The 15095-nt window shown below is 42.7% G+C and overlaps 1 protein-coding gene across 2 annotated transcripts in view; it reads right to left on the bottom strand.

Moving 5' to 3' along the window:
• LOC138790163 (LON peptidase N-terminal domain and RING finger protein 1-like) overlaps positions 1 to 3870 on the bottom strand; it is a 50681-nt gene extending 46811 nt beyond the window's left edge. For both annotated transcript variants that reach the window (XM_069969095.1, XM_069969096.1), the window contains exon 1: positions 3553 to 3870. In XM_069969095.1, the coding sequence (XP_069825196.1) occupies positions 3553 to 3856 (304 nt within the window). In that variant the 5' untranslated portion in view covers positions 3857 to 3870. The remainder of the gene's footprint in view (positions 1 to 3552) is intronic.
• Between the last annotated feature and the right edge of the window lie 11225 nt (positions 3871 to 15095).

Here is a 15095-nt window from a genome sequence, read left to right as displayed (position 1 = left end):
TCATGGCAAGATAAGTGACGTCACTAGTGTCTGGCGGCCGATAATCCCAGCCGCCGCCCCCCACCCCCCCAGGCGCAACAACCTCATGTAAATGACATGCTATCTACTAGTATGACTTTTATGGGAGTAAAAAATAAATGGTGCCAGGCCGTTTATGTAACTCCTATTAACATCAATGAAGAGTTAGATAAGTACGGCTCAGCTGTTTTCACTTTCCCAACCACCGCCATGACTGCCACCAGGCAGAGGAGGGGTTTGCCCTCGAGGGCCCATACACTTACACTGCAAATAACAGATTTGAGAGTGCTTGGTATTAAGGATTTACTTATTACTTATACTTTTTCCTTCAAATCATCTGGTTTCATAAAGTTATATAGATTTGTATTTTACTTCTATTTAAAAATCTCAAGTCTTCCAGTACCTATCAGCTGCTGTATGCCCTGCAGGAAGTGGTGTATTCTTTACAGTCTGACACAGTGTTCTCTGCTGCCACCTCTGTCCATGTCAGGAACTGTCCAGAGCAGTAGCAAATCCCCATAGAAAACCTCTTCTGCTCATGGACAGAGATGGCAGCACTGGAAAGAATACACCACTTCCTGCAGGGCATACAGCAGCTGATAAGTACCCCTTTAAACTCCGATGAGATCTGTCAACAGCAGATGTCCTGCTTGTCTCGAGTTAGCAGCATGGACTGTAAATATAATTATTGCTGATTTTACAGAAAAAGGATGTTTTTATGACACCAAGGGGGAGATTTATCAAACATGGTGTAAAGTGAAACTGGCTCAGTTGCCCCTAGCAACCAATCAGATTCCACCTTTCATTCCTCACAGTGTCTTAGAAAAATAAAAGGTGGAATCTGATTGGTTGCTAGGGGCAACTGAGCCAGTTTCACTTTACACCATGTTTGATAAATCTCCCCCTTGAAATTCAAGTATTTACCTTTAGACAACTTTGGCTTTACTTATGTCTCAGGACAGGGATGGGGAACCTTCGGCCCCCAGCTGTTGCAAAACTACAATTCCCATCATGCCTGGAGAGCCAAATGCTGGAGAGCCAAAGGGTCCCCATCCCTGCCTTAGGACTCATTCGCCTCTGTGGCACGTATGTCGGCAATCAGTTAAAAGTTGAGGCATACAAGCACAGGACCCATCTACTTCAATGGTCCAAATGTAGTCAGCTAGTGACTATACTGAGGTCATTTGCCATATGTATATGTGCTTGAACTTGGACTAGAAGACCTTGGCCGCAATAGAGTTAAATGGCACGACATACACCTCAATGCTGCCATGATGCCAGTGTATCCTGGCACTAGGTGGCATCTATGATGATCAGCTGGGCTTCAATTTGCATCTGGTTCAGAAAATGACAACTTTGTAAGAAAGTCATCGGTATTTCCCTTTCGACAAACAGTGGATCAATGCCTGTGGCATGCTGGGAGTTGTAGTTTTTAAATAGCCTTAGGTAGGGACACAAGTGAAGGAACTAGATGAGGTCATATGATGGATCTGTGCATGCTGGGAGTTGTAGTGTTTAAAAAGGCATAGGTAGGGGAACAGGTGAAGGAACCAGATGAGGTTATATGATGGATCAGTACCTATTGTGTCAGTTCATGATGGGAGTTGTCGTGTTTAAAACACCTTAGGTAGGGGAACATGTCTAGGAACTAGAAGACGTCATACGATGGATCAGTACCTATTGCGGTCAGCGCGTGCTGGGAGTTGTAGTGTTTAAAAAGCCATAGGTAAGGGAACAGCCGAACAGGTCAAGGAACCAGAAGACGTCATATGATGGATCAGTAGCTGTTGTGTCAGTGCATGATGGGAGTTGTAGTTTTTAAAAGTCATAGGTAGGGAAACAGGTTTAGGAACCAGAGTAGGTCAAAAGATGGATCAGTACCTATTTCTGTCAGTGCATGATGTGAGTTGTAGTGTTAAAAAAGCCATAGGTAGGGGAACAGGTTTAGGAACCAGAGGAGGTCATACAATGGATCAGTACGTATTGCTGTCAGTTCATGATGGGAGTAGTAGTGTTTCAAAAGACATAGGTAAGAGAACAGGTCAAGGAACCAGAAGACGTCATATAATGGATCAGTAGCTGTTGTGTCAGTGCATGATGGGAGTTGTAGTTTTTAAAAGGCCATAGGAAGTGGAACAGGTCAAGGAACCAGTCGATGGGTCAGCACTTATTGCTGTCAGCGCATCCTGGGAGTTGTAGTGTTTCAAAAGACATACGTAAGGAAACAGGTCAAGGAACCAGAAGATGTCATATGGTGGATCAGTAGCTGTTTCAGTGCATGATGGGAGTTGTAGTTTTTAAAAGCCATAGGTAGGGGAACAGGTCAAGGAACCAGAGGAGGTCATACAATGGATCAGTAACTATTTCTGTCAGTGCATGATGGGAGTTGTAGTGTTTAAAAAGCCATAAGTAGGGGAACAGGTCTAGGAACCATAAAATGGATCAGTGCCTATTGTGTCAGTGCATGATGGGAGTTGTAGTTTTGCAATAACTAGAGCAAGGACAGGGTCTTCTCCAGCTGTTGCAAACTACACTTCCCATCATGCACTGACAGCCGTAGGTGCCCATCCATTATATAAACTCACCCGTCGCCTTGACTTGTTCTACTCTAGGCCCTCTAGTTCAGGGATGGGGAACCTTCAGCCTCCAGCTGTTACAAAACTACAACTCCCATCATGCACTGACAGCGTAGGTGCCCATCCATTATATAAACTCACCTGTCGCCTTGACTTGTTCTACTCTAGGCCCTCTAGTTCAGGGATGGGGAACCTTCAGCCCTCCAGCTGTTGCAAAACTACAACTCCCATCATGCATGATGGGAGTTGTAGTTTTGCAACAGCTGGAGAGGCCAAAGGTTCCCCACCCTGAACTAGAGGGTCTAGAGTCGGCGACGGGTGAGTTTATATAATGGATGGGCACCTACGGCTGTTAGTGCATGATGGGAGTTGTAGTTTTGCAACAGCTGGATGGGCCAAAGGTTCCCCACCCTAAACTAGAGGGCCTAGAGTAGAACAAGTCAAGGCGACAGGTGAGTTTATATAATGGATGGGCACCTACGGCTGTCAGTGCATGATGGGAGTTGTAGTTTTGCAACAGCTGGAGGACTGAAGGTTCCCCACCCTAAACTAGAGGGCCTAGAGTAGAACAAGTCAAGGCGACAGGTGAGTTTATATAATGGATGGGCACCTACGGCTGTCAGTGCATGATGGGAAGTGTAGTTTGCAAGAGTTGGAGAAGACTGGCCTAGAGGAACTTTCAAACTTAGCTAGACCAGTGTTCACCAAAGCAGAACTCCCAGCATGCCTTGCCAGCCTGCACGCTGAGAGTTGTAGTTGGAAAGAACAGGTGTCAAACTGCAAAACTACAATTCCCATCAAGACTGGGAGTTGTAGTTCTGCAATGTAAATGTCAATGTAAGGACGCAGCGACGTTATAAGGGCTCTTGTACCTATAAGGGAAGGTTCACACCTTGCAGTTTTTTTTTTGTCATTCTCCAGGTGTGATTGTATCTTTTAACCCCTTCCTGCTCCTTACCCATGACTACTCCTCTGCAGGCCACCTTGGCAGCCTCCTCATAGCTGTGGCTGGAGATCAGCTGGTCCAGGTCCCTTGTGATCCTCCTGACTTTGGTGTCCAGGTCCAGGCACTTGTCCAGCAGGTTGGAGAGCAGGGTATTGCCCCTCAGCTCGTGCCCACCTCTGCCCCCCTTCAGCCTCTGCTTGCAGACCTGGCATCTGGTGGCAGCTTTCAGGCATCTCCTGCAGAAGGTGTGGCCGCAGGGTAAGGTGACAGGCTCCCACAGGGTAGACTGGCAGGATGGGCAGCTGAACAGCTCCATGGTACTGCTGGGCTCCTGGGTGGCACTCCTCTGCCCTGGCATGCTAGATGAAGAACAGCTCCTGGGAGGCAGCAGTCACAGCTTGCAGTGTACAGGTGGTGGCATACATCAGCAGTGCCCCTGCCAGGGTATATACACAACCAGGCTCCCGTACACACAAAGCGAAGGCAGCCTGATATAACGTGCGGCCGCTGCATTACATAAAGGGCGCGGTCACGTGACGCCTCTCCGCCGCCTCCCATTGGCTGCGGCGGGGACTCCCTGCCCTTGTTGTGAAACAGCCCTCAGCCTGTGTTTCATAATGGTCACATAACCGGGAGGAGGGGGTTGTCGTGATAGTCACGGTATACAGGGCTAGTACAGGGCCTCTCAGTGTTTTACTATGACTATGGTGTATATAGGGTGGTGTCAGTGCTGAACTCCTAATAGATAATATCACTTTAGCCAGTAGGAGGCTGTGTTCACACATTGCGGTTTCATTGCGGTACTGCAGTCGTTTCTGTGAAGGTAACTGCAACGTGTGAACACATCTTATACTGGGAAAGCTGGGTTACTTACAATATGGCCGCTATAAGGGTTGGAATGGTTAAAACTCAGCTTTCCTAGGGACTGATAGACAGAAGTGGCGTTATAATAAAGTGCAGGTGACTTCATGTAAGTCTATGTAATTGCTAAGGGGACCCTCAGTCTTTTTGGGGTTCTATAATGGGTATCAACCATGGCGGCCCCTCCAGCTGTTGCAGAACTACAATTCCCATCATGCCTGGACAGCCCCTAAGCTAAAGCATGATGGGAATTGTAGTTTTGCAATGGTAGAGGGGCCGCCAGTTTGACACCTGTGGTCCATGAGGACGCGGCGCCATGTTCCGTTCCTTTGTGTCGTTTCGGCTTTAAAGGGATCATAGAGGCCATATTGGTTTACGTCTTTCTTTACGTTTTTTTGTACTTTTTATTGGCACCCAAAGTATATATATATATATATATATATATATATATATATATATATATAAAAAATACGAAATATATATATATATATATATATATATATATAAATTTGGGGTGAAATTGAATAGAAAATATTTCTGTTGCTCTGTACTATAAATAGACATGTTATTCCGTGGGTCAATAAGATTATAACAATAACACATTTAGGCTATGTTCACATAAGGTACGGACAACGGCCGGGGTGTTCCGCACAGAACACGGACGTGGAATGCCTTTAACTGACTTCTCCCCCCGCCCGGGCAGCATCTGTGATAAGATGCTGGGAGCGGGGGAACTGTACAGATATGCGCCATGCTGTAATAACAGAGCCACGTGCGGTGTGCGGAACACGGAACGTGTGAATGCAGCCTTAGAAGTAGTGGAGCTGCAGGTTAGCGCGGGAGACGAGAGAGATCGCATCAGGACACCAGGGGAGCACAGAGAGAGAAGCATAACATGTTCATGTTTACCAACAGCCTAGAAATCTAATAGCTCACTTATTTGTCTTCTTGTCTAGTGCAAGGATCTTGTCCAGTGGCTGGGCAGGCAATCACATGTCTACAGATCCCCCCCCAGCTATACCATTCCTGTGACATGTACATGGTTTACAGATACCTGACATACCTTTATACTATGTCCTGCAATAGGGGAGATAGGAAGTGTATACTTAGGTTACATTCAAACGTTCCTTTTTTTTTTTTTACGGACCATATATTATGGCGGCAGCTTTGAGTCCATGATCCGCAAAATTGCATCTGTAATGCAACAGTGTTCATCCGTATTTTTTGCAAGTCTGTAAAATTAAAAAAAAAAGTAGGAATTGTTAAAATGATGACACTATCTATAGATCCATATTTTTTGTGTGGACGTTACAGACCCATAGAGTTGCATTAAACAATGACACCTTTCAAGATTTTTCCTGAAAGGTGTCCATTCAGGAAAATAGGTTAGGAAATTATAGAACCTGTCCTATTTTCATCAGGATTTCCTGAGCAGGTGCCCCCATAGAAGTCTATGGGAGCTCAGGAAATCCTGATACTTTCCTGATGCGCATCAGGAAATCCTGAAGACACTACTGATGGTTTCCTGAACATAGAAACTGATTACTGTCAGGAAATCCTGATGGTTTCCTGAAGCATTTTAAGGCCTCCTGATAAGGATTTCCTGACAGGAAAAAAACTGACGTGTGAATGGGGCCTTACATTGTAGGACCATTTGCATAACTCCTCCCTGTTTCTGGAAACATCTATATAACATTCTATAGCAGTAGTAATCTAGGACAGTCAGTAGGTGGCACTGTTGCCTATGCAGTGAAATGTTGTGTGAAAGTAGATATGATTTTTTTTGTATGTTTTCCTTCAAACCATTTTATCATAGGTTTTTTTTTTGTTTGTTTTTTCGATTTGAGAAATCCAGTATGTATTTGTAGACAGTCACCTGTCCACATAGTGTCACTCTCACCATTATTAGTGTGTGGAGCCAGCAGGTGCTGTTCCAGAACGTAGAGCGAGTTACCATTGAATAAAATGCTCAATATGTTTTAGTGTCCTTCACCAGCAGACTTGGCAGGAATCCGCCTCCTGATCTCCAGACAGAACATTAGATGATCGATTCATCTTGATTGTTTCAGGGACAGTGACAGCGACTGTGACAGTGACAAATAGCTGAGTGCTCTCCGCTCAGCCGCTGCACATTCAGCACTTACAGGAAATCAGAGGGGAAAAATTGCTGCATCTGATTAATTTAAAGGGGAACTATCAGCAGGTTAGACAAATTTAACCTGCTGATATGTCCCTACTGCACAGAAGACGCCATGGAGGAAGGTACGTGTCTTACCTTTCACCTCACCTCTGTTTTGTTCCTCGTGGTCCGGTGAGACCGTTAGAAGCACCGGGGCACCTCCTAGGAACACTGCCCACGCCCATAACGCCGATCCAGCCTGTCTCCGGCTCCATTCATTATCATTAGATTGGGGCAGATTGGCACTATAGGAGCGGGCAGTGATCCTAACAGTCTCACCCGACTGTGGAGCAAAATACTAACTGCAATGGAACAGCACCAAGGAGAAAGATGAGAACATACCCTCCTCCTCGGCATCACCTGTACAATAGGGACGTATGAGCAGATTAGATTTGTCTAACCTGCTGATAGTTCCCCTTTAATGATGACACAGATCTGACTTTGTTCAAAGGTGGCGTACGTAACCACCTACTGTATGTGGAAGGTATATTTAAAAAAAAAAAAAATGCTGAGGTGGTCTGTGTTTTATTTATTTTCTTTTTGTATAAATTTTAAGGGGTATGAACAAGCTGAATTCAAGAGGTACTCCAGTCCGGGGTCATTTTTATTGTACGGCCGGGGAGGGGGTGGATATAGAAGCCACCGGTCACTCACCTCCCCGGGTCCAGAGCCGGGTCCCGGAGCGCGCCACCCCGTTCCCTCGTCTGGCTACCGCTTCCTGGTCTGAGCTGCAGCTTGAGACGTGACGTCTCAAGCCAGCTCAGCATTTTAGTGCCCGAGGTGGGACTCCGCTAAGACTGCTAAATGGCTGAGTCACGTCTGAAGCCACAGCTCAGACCAGGAAGCGGCATGGGGAAGGGAGAACGGGGCGGCGCGATCCGGGACCCGGCACTGGAATCAGGGAGGTAGGTGGCCGGCGGCCTCTATATCCACAACCTTCCCAGTCGTGCACTGAAAATGACCCCACCCCGGAGTACCCCTTTAAGTGTAGATGTATTGACTTTGGTATGTTTAGTATTCTGGATTTGTGTCACCAAATATAGCTGGTTTGCATTGCAGGACCCAAAAGACTGCAGAAACCATTTCTCACTTTCCTTCACCTTACGATGAAATAAATATTCGGCGTGGTGGCTTGGTTCACACTATGTATAAAAAACGGCCGTTGTGCAAACAATGGCCATTGTTATAAATTACGGCTGTTTTTTTTACATCATGTGAACCTAACCTTAGGCTATGTCCCCACTTCGGGCAAGGGCGACCGTCTCGTCATATAAATGGACGCTAATAATGATCATGATCTTTATTATCAGCTGTCTATCTAGCCAGATGGACGCCTTTGCCCGATATGTTCCCAAGGCAGGAACATAGGGGGAGATTTATCAAACTGATATGAAGTAAAATTGGCTCAGTTGCCCCTAGCAACCAATCAGATTCCACCTTTCATTTTCTAAAAAGTGGGGATATGTATGGTGATATATGTGGGGATATATGGTTATATATGTGGTGATATGTATGGTTATATATTTGGTGATATATGGTTATATATGTGGTGATATGTATGGTTATATATGTGGTGATATATGGTTATATATGTGGTGATATGTATGGTTATATATTTGGTGATATATGGTTATATAAGTGGTGATATATATGGTGATATATTTGGTGATATATGGTTATATATGTGGTGATATGTATGGCGATATATGTGGTGTTATATAGTTATAGGTATGGTGATATGTATGGTGAGATATACGGTGATATTTGTGGTGATATGTATGGTGATATATGCGGTGATATTTGGTGATATGTATGGTGATTTATGTGGTGATATGTATGCTGATATATAATGTGATATATGTGGTATAATATATAGTGATATATGTAGTGATATATATGCTGATATATGGTGATATATATGGTGATATGTATGGTGATATACATGGCTATATGTATGGTAATATATGTGGTGATATGTATGGTGATATAAATAATAATATATATGGTGATATGCATGGTGATATGCATGGTAATATAAGTGGTGATATATATGGTGATATATATGGTGATATGTATGGTGATATGAATGATATATATATATATATATATATATATATATATATGGTGATATATGGGGTTATATGTATAGTAGTATATATGGTGATATGTATGGTGATATATAAGGTGATATGTATAATGATATAAGTGGTGATATGTATGGTGATATAAGTGTATATATGTACTGTATGGTGATATTTGTGTTTATATGTATGGTGATATATGTAGTGATATGTATGGTGATATACTGTATGTGGTGGTATGTATAGTGATATATGTGGTGAAATGTGGTTATATATGGTGATATATATGGTGATATTTATGGTGATATGTATATTGATATATAAGGTGATATATGTGGTGATATGTATACTGATACATGTGGTGTTATGAATGGTGATATATGTGGTGATGTATAAGGTGATATGTATGGTGAGATATTTGGTTTTATGTATGGTGATATATAATGTGATATATTTGGTATAATATATAGTGATATATGTGGTGATATGTATGGTGATATACATGGCTATATGTATGGTAATATATGTGGTGATATGTATGGTGATATAAATGATAATATATATGGTGATATGCATGGTGATATATGTGGTGATATGTATGGTAATATAAGTGGTGATATGTATGGTGATATGAATGATATGTATGGTAATATATAATGTGATATGTGGTGATATATATTTTGATATATGTGGTGATATGGATGGTGATATATGTGGTGATATATGTGGTGATATATGTAGTGATATGTATGGTGATATATATAATGTGATATGTGGTGATATATATGTTGCTATATGTGGTGATATGGATGGTGATATATGTGGTGATATGGATGGCGAAATGGATGGTGATATATGTGGCGACATAAGTGGTGATATGTATGGTGATATATATGGTGATGTATGTGGTGATATAAGTGGTGATAAATATGGTGATATAAGTGGTGATATATATGGTGATATGTAGGGTGATATATGTTGTAAAATGTATGGTCATATATGTGGTGATATTTATGGTGATATGTGGTGATATGTTTGGTGATTTGTATGGTGATATATGTGGTGATATCTATGGTGATATATGTGGGTATATATGTGGAGATATATGTGGTGATATGTATAGTGATATATGTGGTGGTATATATATATATGGTGATATATGTGGTGATATGTATGGTGATATATGCGGTGATATTTGGTGATATGTATGGTGAGATATGTGGGTATATGGTGATATAAGTGGTGATATATGTGGGTATATCTATGGTGATATATGTGGAGATATATGTTATGATATATGTGGTGGTATATATATGGTGGTATATGTGGTTATATTTATGGTGATATATGTGGTTATATATATGGTGATATATGTGGTTATATATATGGTGATATATGTGGGGATATATGTGGAGATATATGTGGTGATATGTATGGTGATATATGTGGTGATGTGTGTGGTGATATATGTAGTGATATATGTGGTGATATGTAAGGTGATATATGTGGTGATATGTATGTGATATATATGGTGATATATGTGGTGATATGTGGTTATATATGTAGGGATATGTATGGTGATATATAGTGATATGAATGGTGATAAATGTGGTGATATGTATGGTCATATATAAGGTGATATGTATGGTGATATACACTCACCGGCCACTTTATTAGGTACACCATGCTAGTAACGGGTTAGACCCCCTTTTGCCTTCAGAACTGCCTCAATCCTTCGTGGCATAGATACAACAAGGTGCTGGAAGCTTCCTCAGAGATTTTGGTCCATATTGACATCATGGCATCACACAGTTGCCGCAGATTTGTCGGCTGCACATCCATGATGCGAATCTCCCGTTCCACCACATCCCAAAGATGCTCTATTGGATTGAGATCTGGTGACTGTGGAGGCCATTTGAGTACAGTGAACTCATTGTCATGTTCAAGAAACCAGTCTGAGATGATTCTAGCTTTATGACATGGCGCATTATCCTGCTGAAAGTAGCCATCAGATGTTGGATACATTGTGGTCATAAAGGGATGGACATGGTCAGCAACAATACTCAGGTAGGCTGTGGCGTTGCAACGATGCTCAATTGGTGCCAAGGGGCCCAAAGAGTGCCAAGAAAATATTCCCCACACCATGACACCACCACCACCAGCCTGAACCGTTGATACAAGGCAGGATGGATCCATGCTTTTTTATGTTGTTGACGCCAAATTCTGACCCTACCATCCGAATGTCGCAGCAGAAATCGAGACTCATCAGACCAGGCAACGTTTTTCCAATCTTCTACTGTCCAATTTCGATGAGCTTGTGCAAATTGTAGCCTCAGTTTCCTGTTCTTAGCTGAAAGGAGTGGCATCCGGTCTTCTGCTGCTGTAGCCCATCTGCCTCAAAGTTGGAGGTACTGTGCGTTCAGAGATGCTCTTCTGCCTACCTTGGTTGTAATGGTTGGCTATTTGAGTCACTGTTGCCTTTCTATCAGCTCGAACCAGTCTGCCCATTCTCCTCTGACCTCTGGCATCAACAAGGCATTTCCGCCCACAGAACTGCCGCTCACTGGATGTTTTTTTTTTTTGGACCATTCTCTGTAAACCCTAGAGATGGTTGTGCGTGAAAATCCCAGTAGATCAGCGATTCTGAAATACTCAGACCAGCCCTTCTGACGCCAACAACCATGCCACGTTCAAAGGCACTCAAATCACCTTTCTTCCCCATACTGATGCTCGGTTTGAACTGCAGGAGATTGTCTTGACCATGTCTACATGCCTAAATGCACTGAGTTGCCGCCATGTGATTGGCTAATTAGAAATTAAGTGGTAACGTGCAGTTGGACAGGTGTACCTAATAAAGTGGCCGGTGAGTGTATGTGGTGATATGAAAGGTGATATATGTGGTTATATATGTGGTGATATAAGGCAGTGCTTCTTAAACTGTGAGGCGGGCGTCACCATTGAGGCGCCCCCTAGTTGTTGGTGAGGCCCAGCTGGGGAGCCATTTTTCACAAAAGTGACTATGATCTGCACTGTCCTTTTTCTGTTTGCAAAAATCTCCATTTTAGCAACATTATTAACTTATTTTGTACTCGCTTTATTAGTATAGAGAGCTTGGGAGATGAGTGAAAGGTAGCCCTAGCATTATTTCCACCTTTTAAATGGACTTTCACCACAGATAGTGAGGCCCAGGCATCCTCTTGGTCAGTCTGGTGAGGCGCAAGCATTGCCTTGCTCTGTTGGGTGAGGCTCCAGTAGAAAAAGTTTGAGAAGCGCTGTTCTAAAGAGTCTGTGAGGAATGAAAGGTGGAATCTGATTGGTTGCTAGGGGCAACTGAGCCAGTTCCACTTTACACCATGTTTGATAAATCTCCAAACCATAAGGGGCACTGTAACATGACTATAACATACTGTATCATGGACCTGACACAGTACTGTATATCTTCTACCAGACTCCCAGCAGGCAGTTCTGTCTTGGCTCCACCTTTCCTTCTCTTGTATGCCACCGACGGTTATCTATGACTTGTTATACAAATATGTATATTCTTCTACAATAAAAGGAAAACAATATAAAGCATCTCAAGGCCTAATATAACAATTATAAACCCATAAACAATGATGGGAAGTTCCATGGAATGTCACAGAAAAAGAGAAGTAATCACATAAATGGTCACCGCCAAACAACTTCCCACTATTAGCCTATGTGATTTCTAACATTACCAAAAATCACTTCATTTACCCCCAAAAAATTACTCCTTTCACCGGAAAAACTGTTTTAAAGTCATGACCAATAGGTGTCTCTATTCCCTTTAATATGCTGTCTTCTTCCTGTTGTTAGGGGATATCTGTCTCTGGTAACAGACTCAGCAGGACAGAAATGAGAAGGCGACAGAAAGACTGCATGTCTGCAAGCTTTGTCTATTCTCCAGGGGATCGTCAGTGTCTCTGCAAGGTAAATCAAGGCTTCCGTGTCAATTTAGTCATTTCTTTGCCTGGAGTAACCCCTTCCTTACGTATACAATGCTGCCTGCTGTATCTAATTCTGCCTTCTGTATCTAATCACCCCCCACTTTAATAGTAATATTTTATAGTAATGTAAATCATCCCCCAGTACAGTGCAGCATTCCCATTCATTTTAATCTTGTTTGTGATGATAAATTTCTGCAAGGACTGTTTAAGAAATATTTGAAAAAAATCTGCCATATGTGAATATACCCTAAGAGATCATAAGCGCAGGGTGTGTAGGTTTACTTTTTTTTCTTCATTGCATTGGACTGGTATATTGACTTCTGGGCTCATGCACACTTACAGTACATGTGTTAGATACTCTACGTGTTCACTTTGTATGACATCGGTGCAGAATTTGTAGCCAATGTTCTTCTAGAGCCATGTTCACACCTCTGATGTTTTTCCTTGCGTAGCATGGAACAACTTATGTAATAGACTAAGTCACAATGATGTTTAAAGGGGAAAAAAAATCTTTCAAATCAACTGGTGTCATAAAGTGCCAGAGATTTGTAATTTACTTCTATTAAAAAAATCTCAAGTCTTCCAGTACGTATCAGCTGCTGTATGTCCTGTAGGAAGTAATGTATTCTTTCCAGTCTGAAACAGTGCTCTCTGCTGCCACCTCTGTCCAGAGCAGGAGAAAATCTCCATAGAAAACCTCTCCTGCTCTCCAGACTGGAAAGAATACATCACTTCCTGCAGGGCATACATCAGCTGATAAGTACCGGAAGACTTGAGATTTTTTTTTTATAGAAGTAAATTACAAATCTGTATAACATCAGTTAATTTAAAAGACTTTTTTTTGTTCTGGTGAACTATCCCTTTAATACATCTACTCATAGGTGCCAAGTGGTATAAGTAAGTTTGTTTTTATTCCTATTACCAAGACTAGGTGTCATGTATAAAAGGAGATATATGAAAAGAATATTGTGACACCGCCGCAAAACTGATGTACTGCCAAAATAATGAAACGCCATTTGTGACAGGGTTTTCTGGTTAGTAATGGGCAATTCATTCTGTGGCTGACAGTCGCTCTGCGCCACGCAAACCTTAGATTTATGGCGAGTCGAAGAAAACAGGAGGGGGGGGGGGGGAGAATGTACCTGGACTTTAGGAAAGAAAACAAACATCACATGATCGGGCGATATAAGATCAAAACAATCATTATAACTTTCTGGGGCGAATATTACAACCCGATTTACTTCCTCATAAATCTTTACAGGGATTGGAGTTTGCTTTACTGTAGTGAAGAATTAAAGGACGACTCCGGTGCCAGTAAAAAAAAAAAAAAAAAAAAAGCTCCAGACAGTGGCATCTTTTCTTTTTTTCTTCCGCATCTTCGATTAGGAGCGTCAGATGACTGACAGCTCGCTCAGCCAATCGGATGTGGGCAAGCTGTGAGTTACCTGATGTCGCAGAGGGGGCTGAAGGATATCAGATGACTGACAGCTTACTCAGCCAGAGGAGGCCGGCCTAACTCTGTCAGATGTCAGCCCCCCAATGTGAGACTTTATTGGCATCATTTGGACACCCAAGGCCCATGTGTTTGTAATAGGTCGCTGTTCTCAATCTTACCACTGGCAGCCCTGTCCTGGCTTCTTTCTGATGGTGGGTCAGCCTCCTGCTTCTCACTGCTGCAGGTAGGCTATGGTGGCAGGCAGGGCCGGACTGGGACTTAAAATCAGCCCTGGCAATCAGACCCCAGCAGCCCACATACCATATCATGGATATCCGTGTAAAATACGTGCTGTAGCAAATTCTGCTTCATTTAGCCATGTCCCCCACTACTCCCTTAAACATGTGAACCCCACCACCAGCACCTAAAATTAATGCTATAACATAATCTGCTGTGGATTTGATGTGGCATATTTATGCATTTATTTTAACTGATTAAATCAGAAGCATCAAAACCGCAATGGATTAGGTATGAACGTTCCCTTAAAGGGAACCTGTGAGGTCTATACCAGGTACACAGCTGTAGATCCCAGCGTACAGGTCAGGGACCGGACCTTTAGTCCATTGTAAACTATTATAATCATTCTTTTAATTACCAGCTGAAGTGTCAGAGAGGCGGAGCTGAGTCACAGCAGCACCCTCTGCCCCCGCCCCTTCCTGCTCTGACTGATGGACGTATAGGTTAGTGCTGCTGCTGCGGTTGCCGTTGTGAAACTTTAGTCGGTAATGAAAAGGACAATTATAAAAGTTTACACTGGACTAAAGGTCCTGTCACTATTGTCTGCTGAGATCTACAGCCCTAGACCAGGTATGGACCTCACAGATTCCCTTTAAAGGAGAAAAACATAGCCACTTTCTTCCAGAAACAGTGCCACACTCTTCTTCAGTTTCTGTGAGGTATTGCAGCTCAATTCCATTGAAGTGAATGGAGTGAAGTTGTAATACCTTTACATAACCTGAAGACAGGGATGGTGC

This window comes from Dendropsophus ebraccatus, chromosome 1 (genome assembly GCF_027789765.1).
Source record: "Dendropsophus ebraccatus isolate aDenEbr1 chromosome 1, aDenEbr1.pat, whole genome shotgun sequence".
In the NCBI taxonomy this organism is placed as follows: domain Eukaryota; kingdom Metazoa; phylum Chordata; class Amphibia; order Anura; family Hylidae; genus Dendropsophus; species Dendropsophus ebraccatus.
This window is presented reverse-complemented; position numbering and strand designations above follow the sequence as displayed.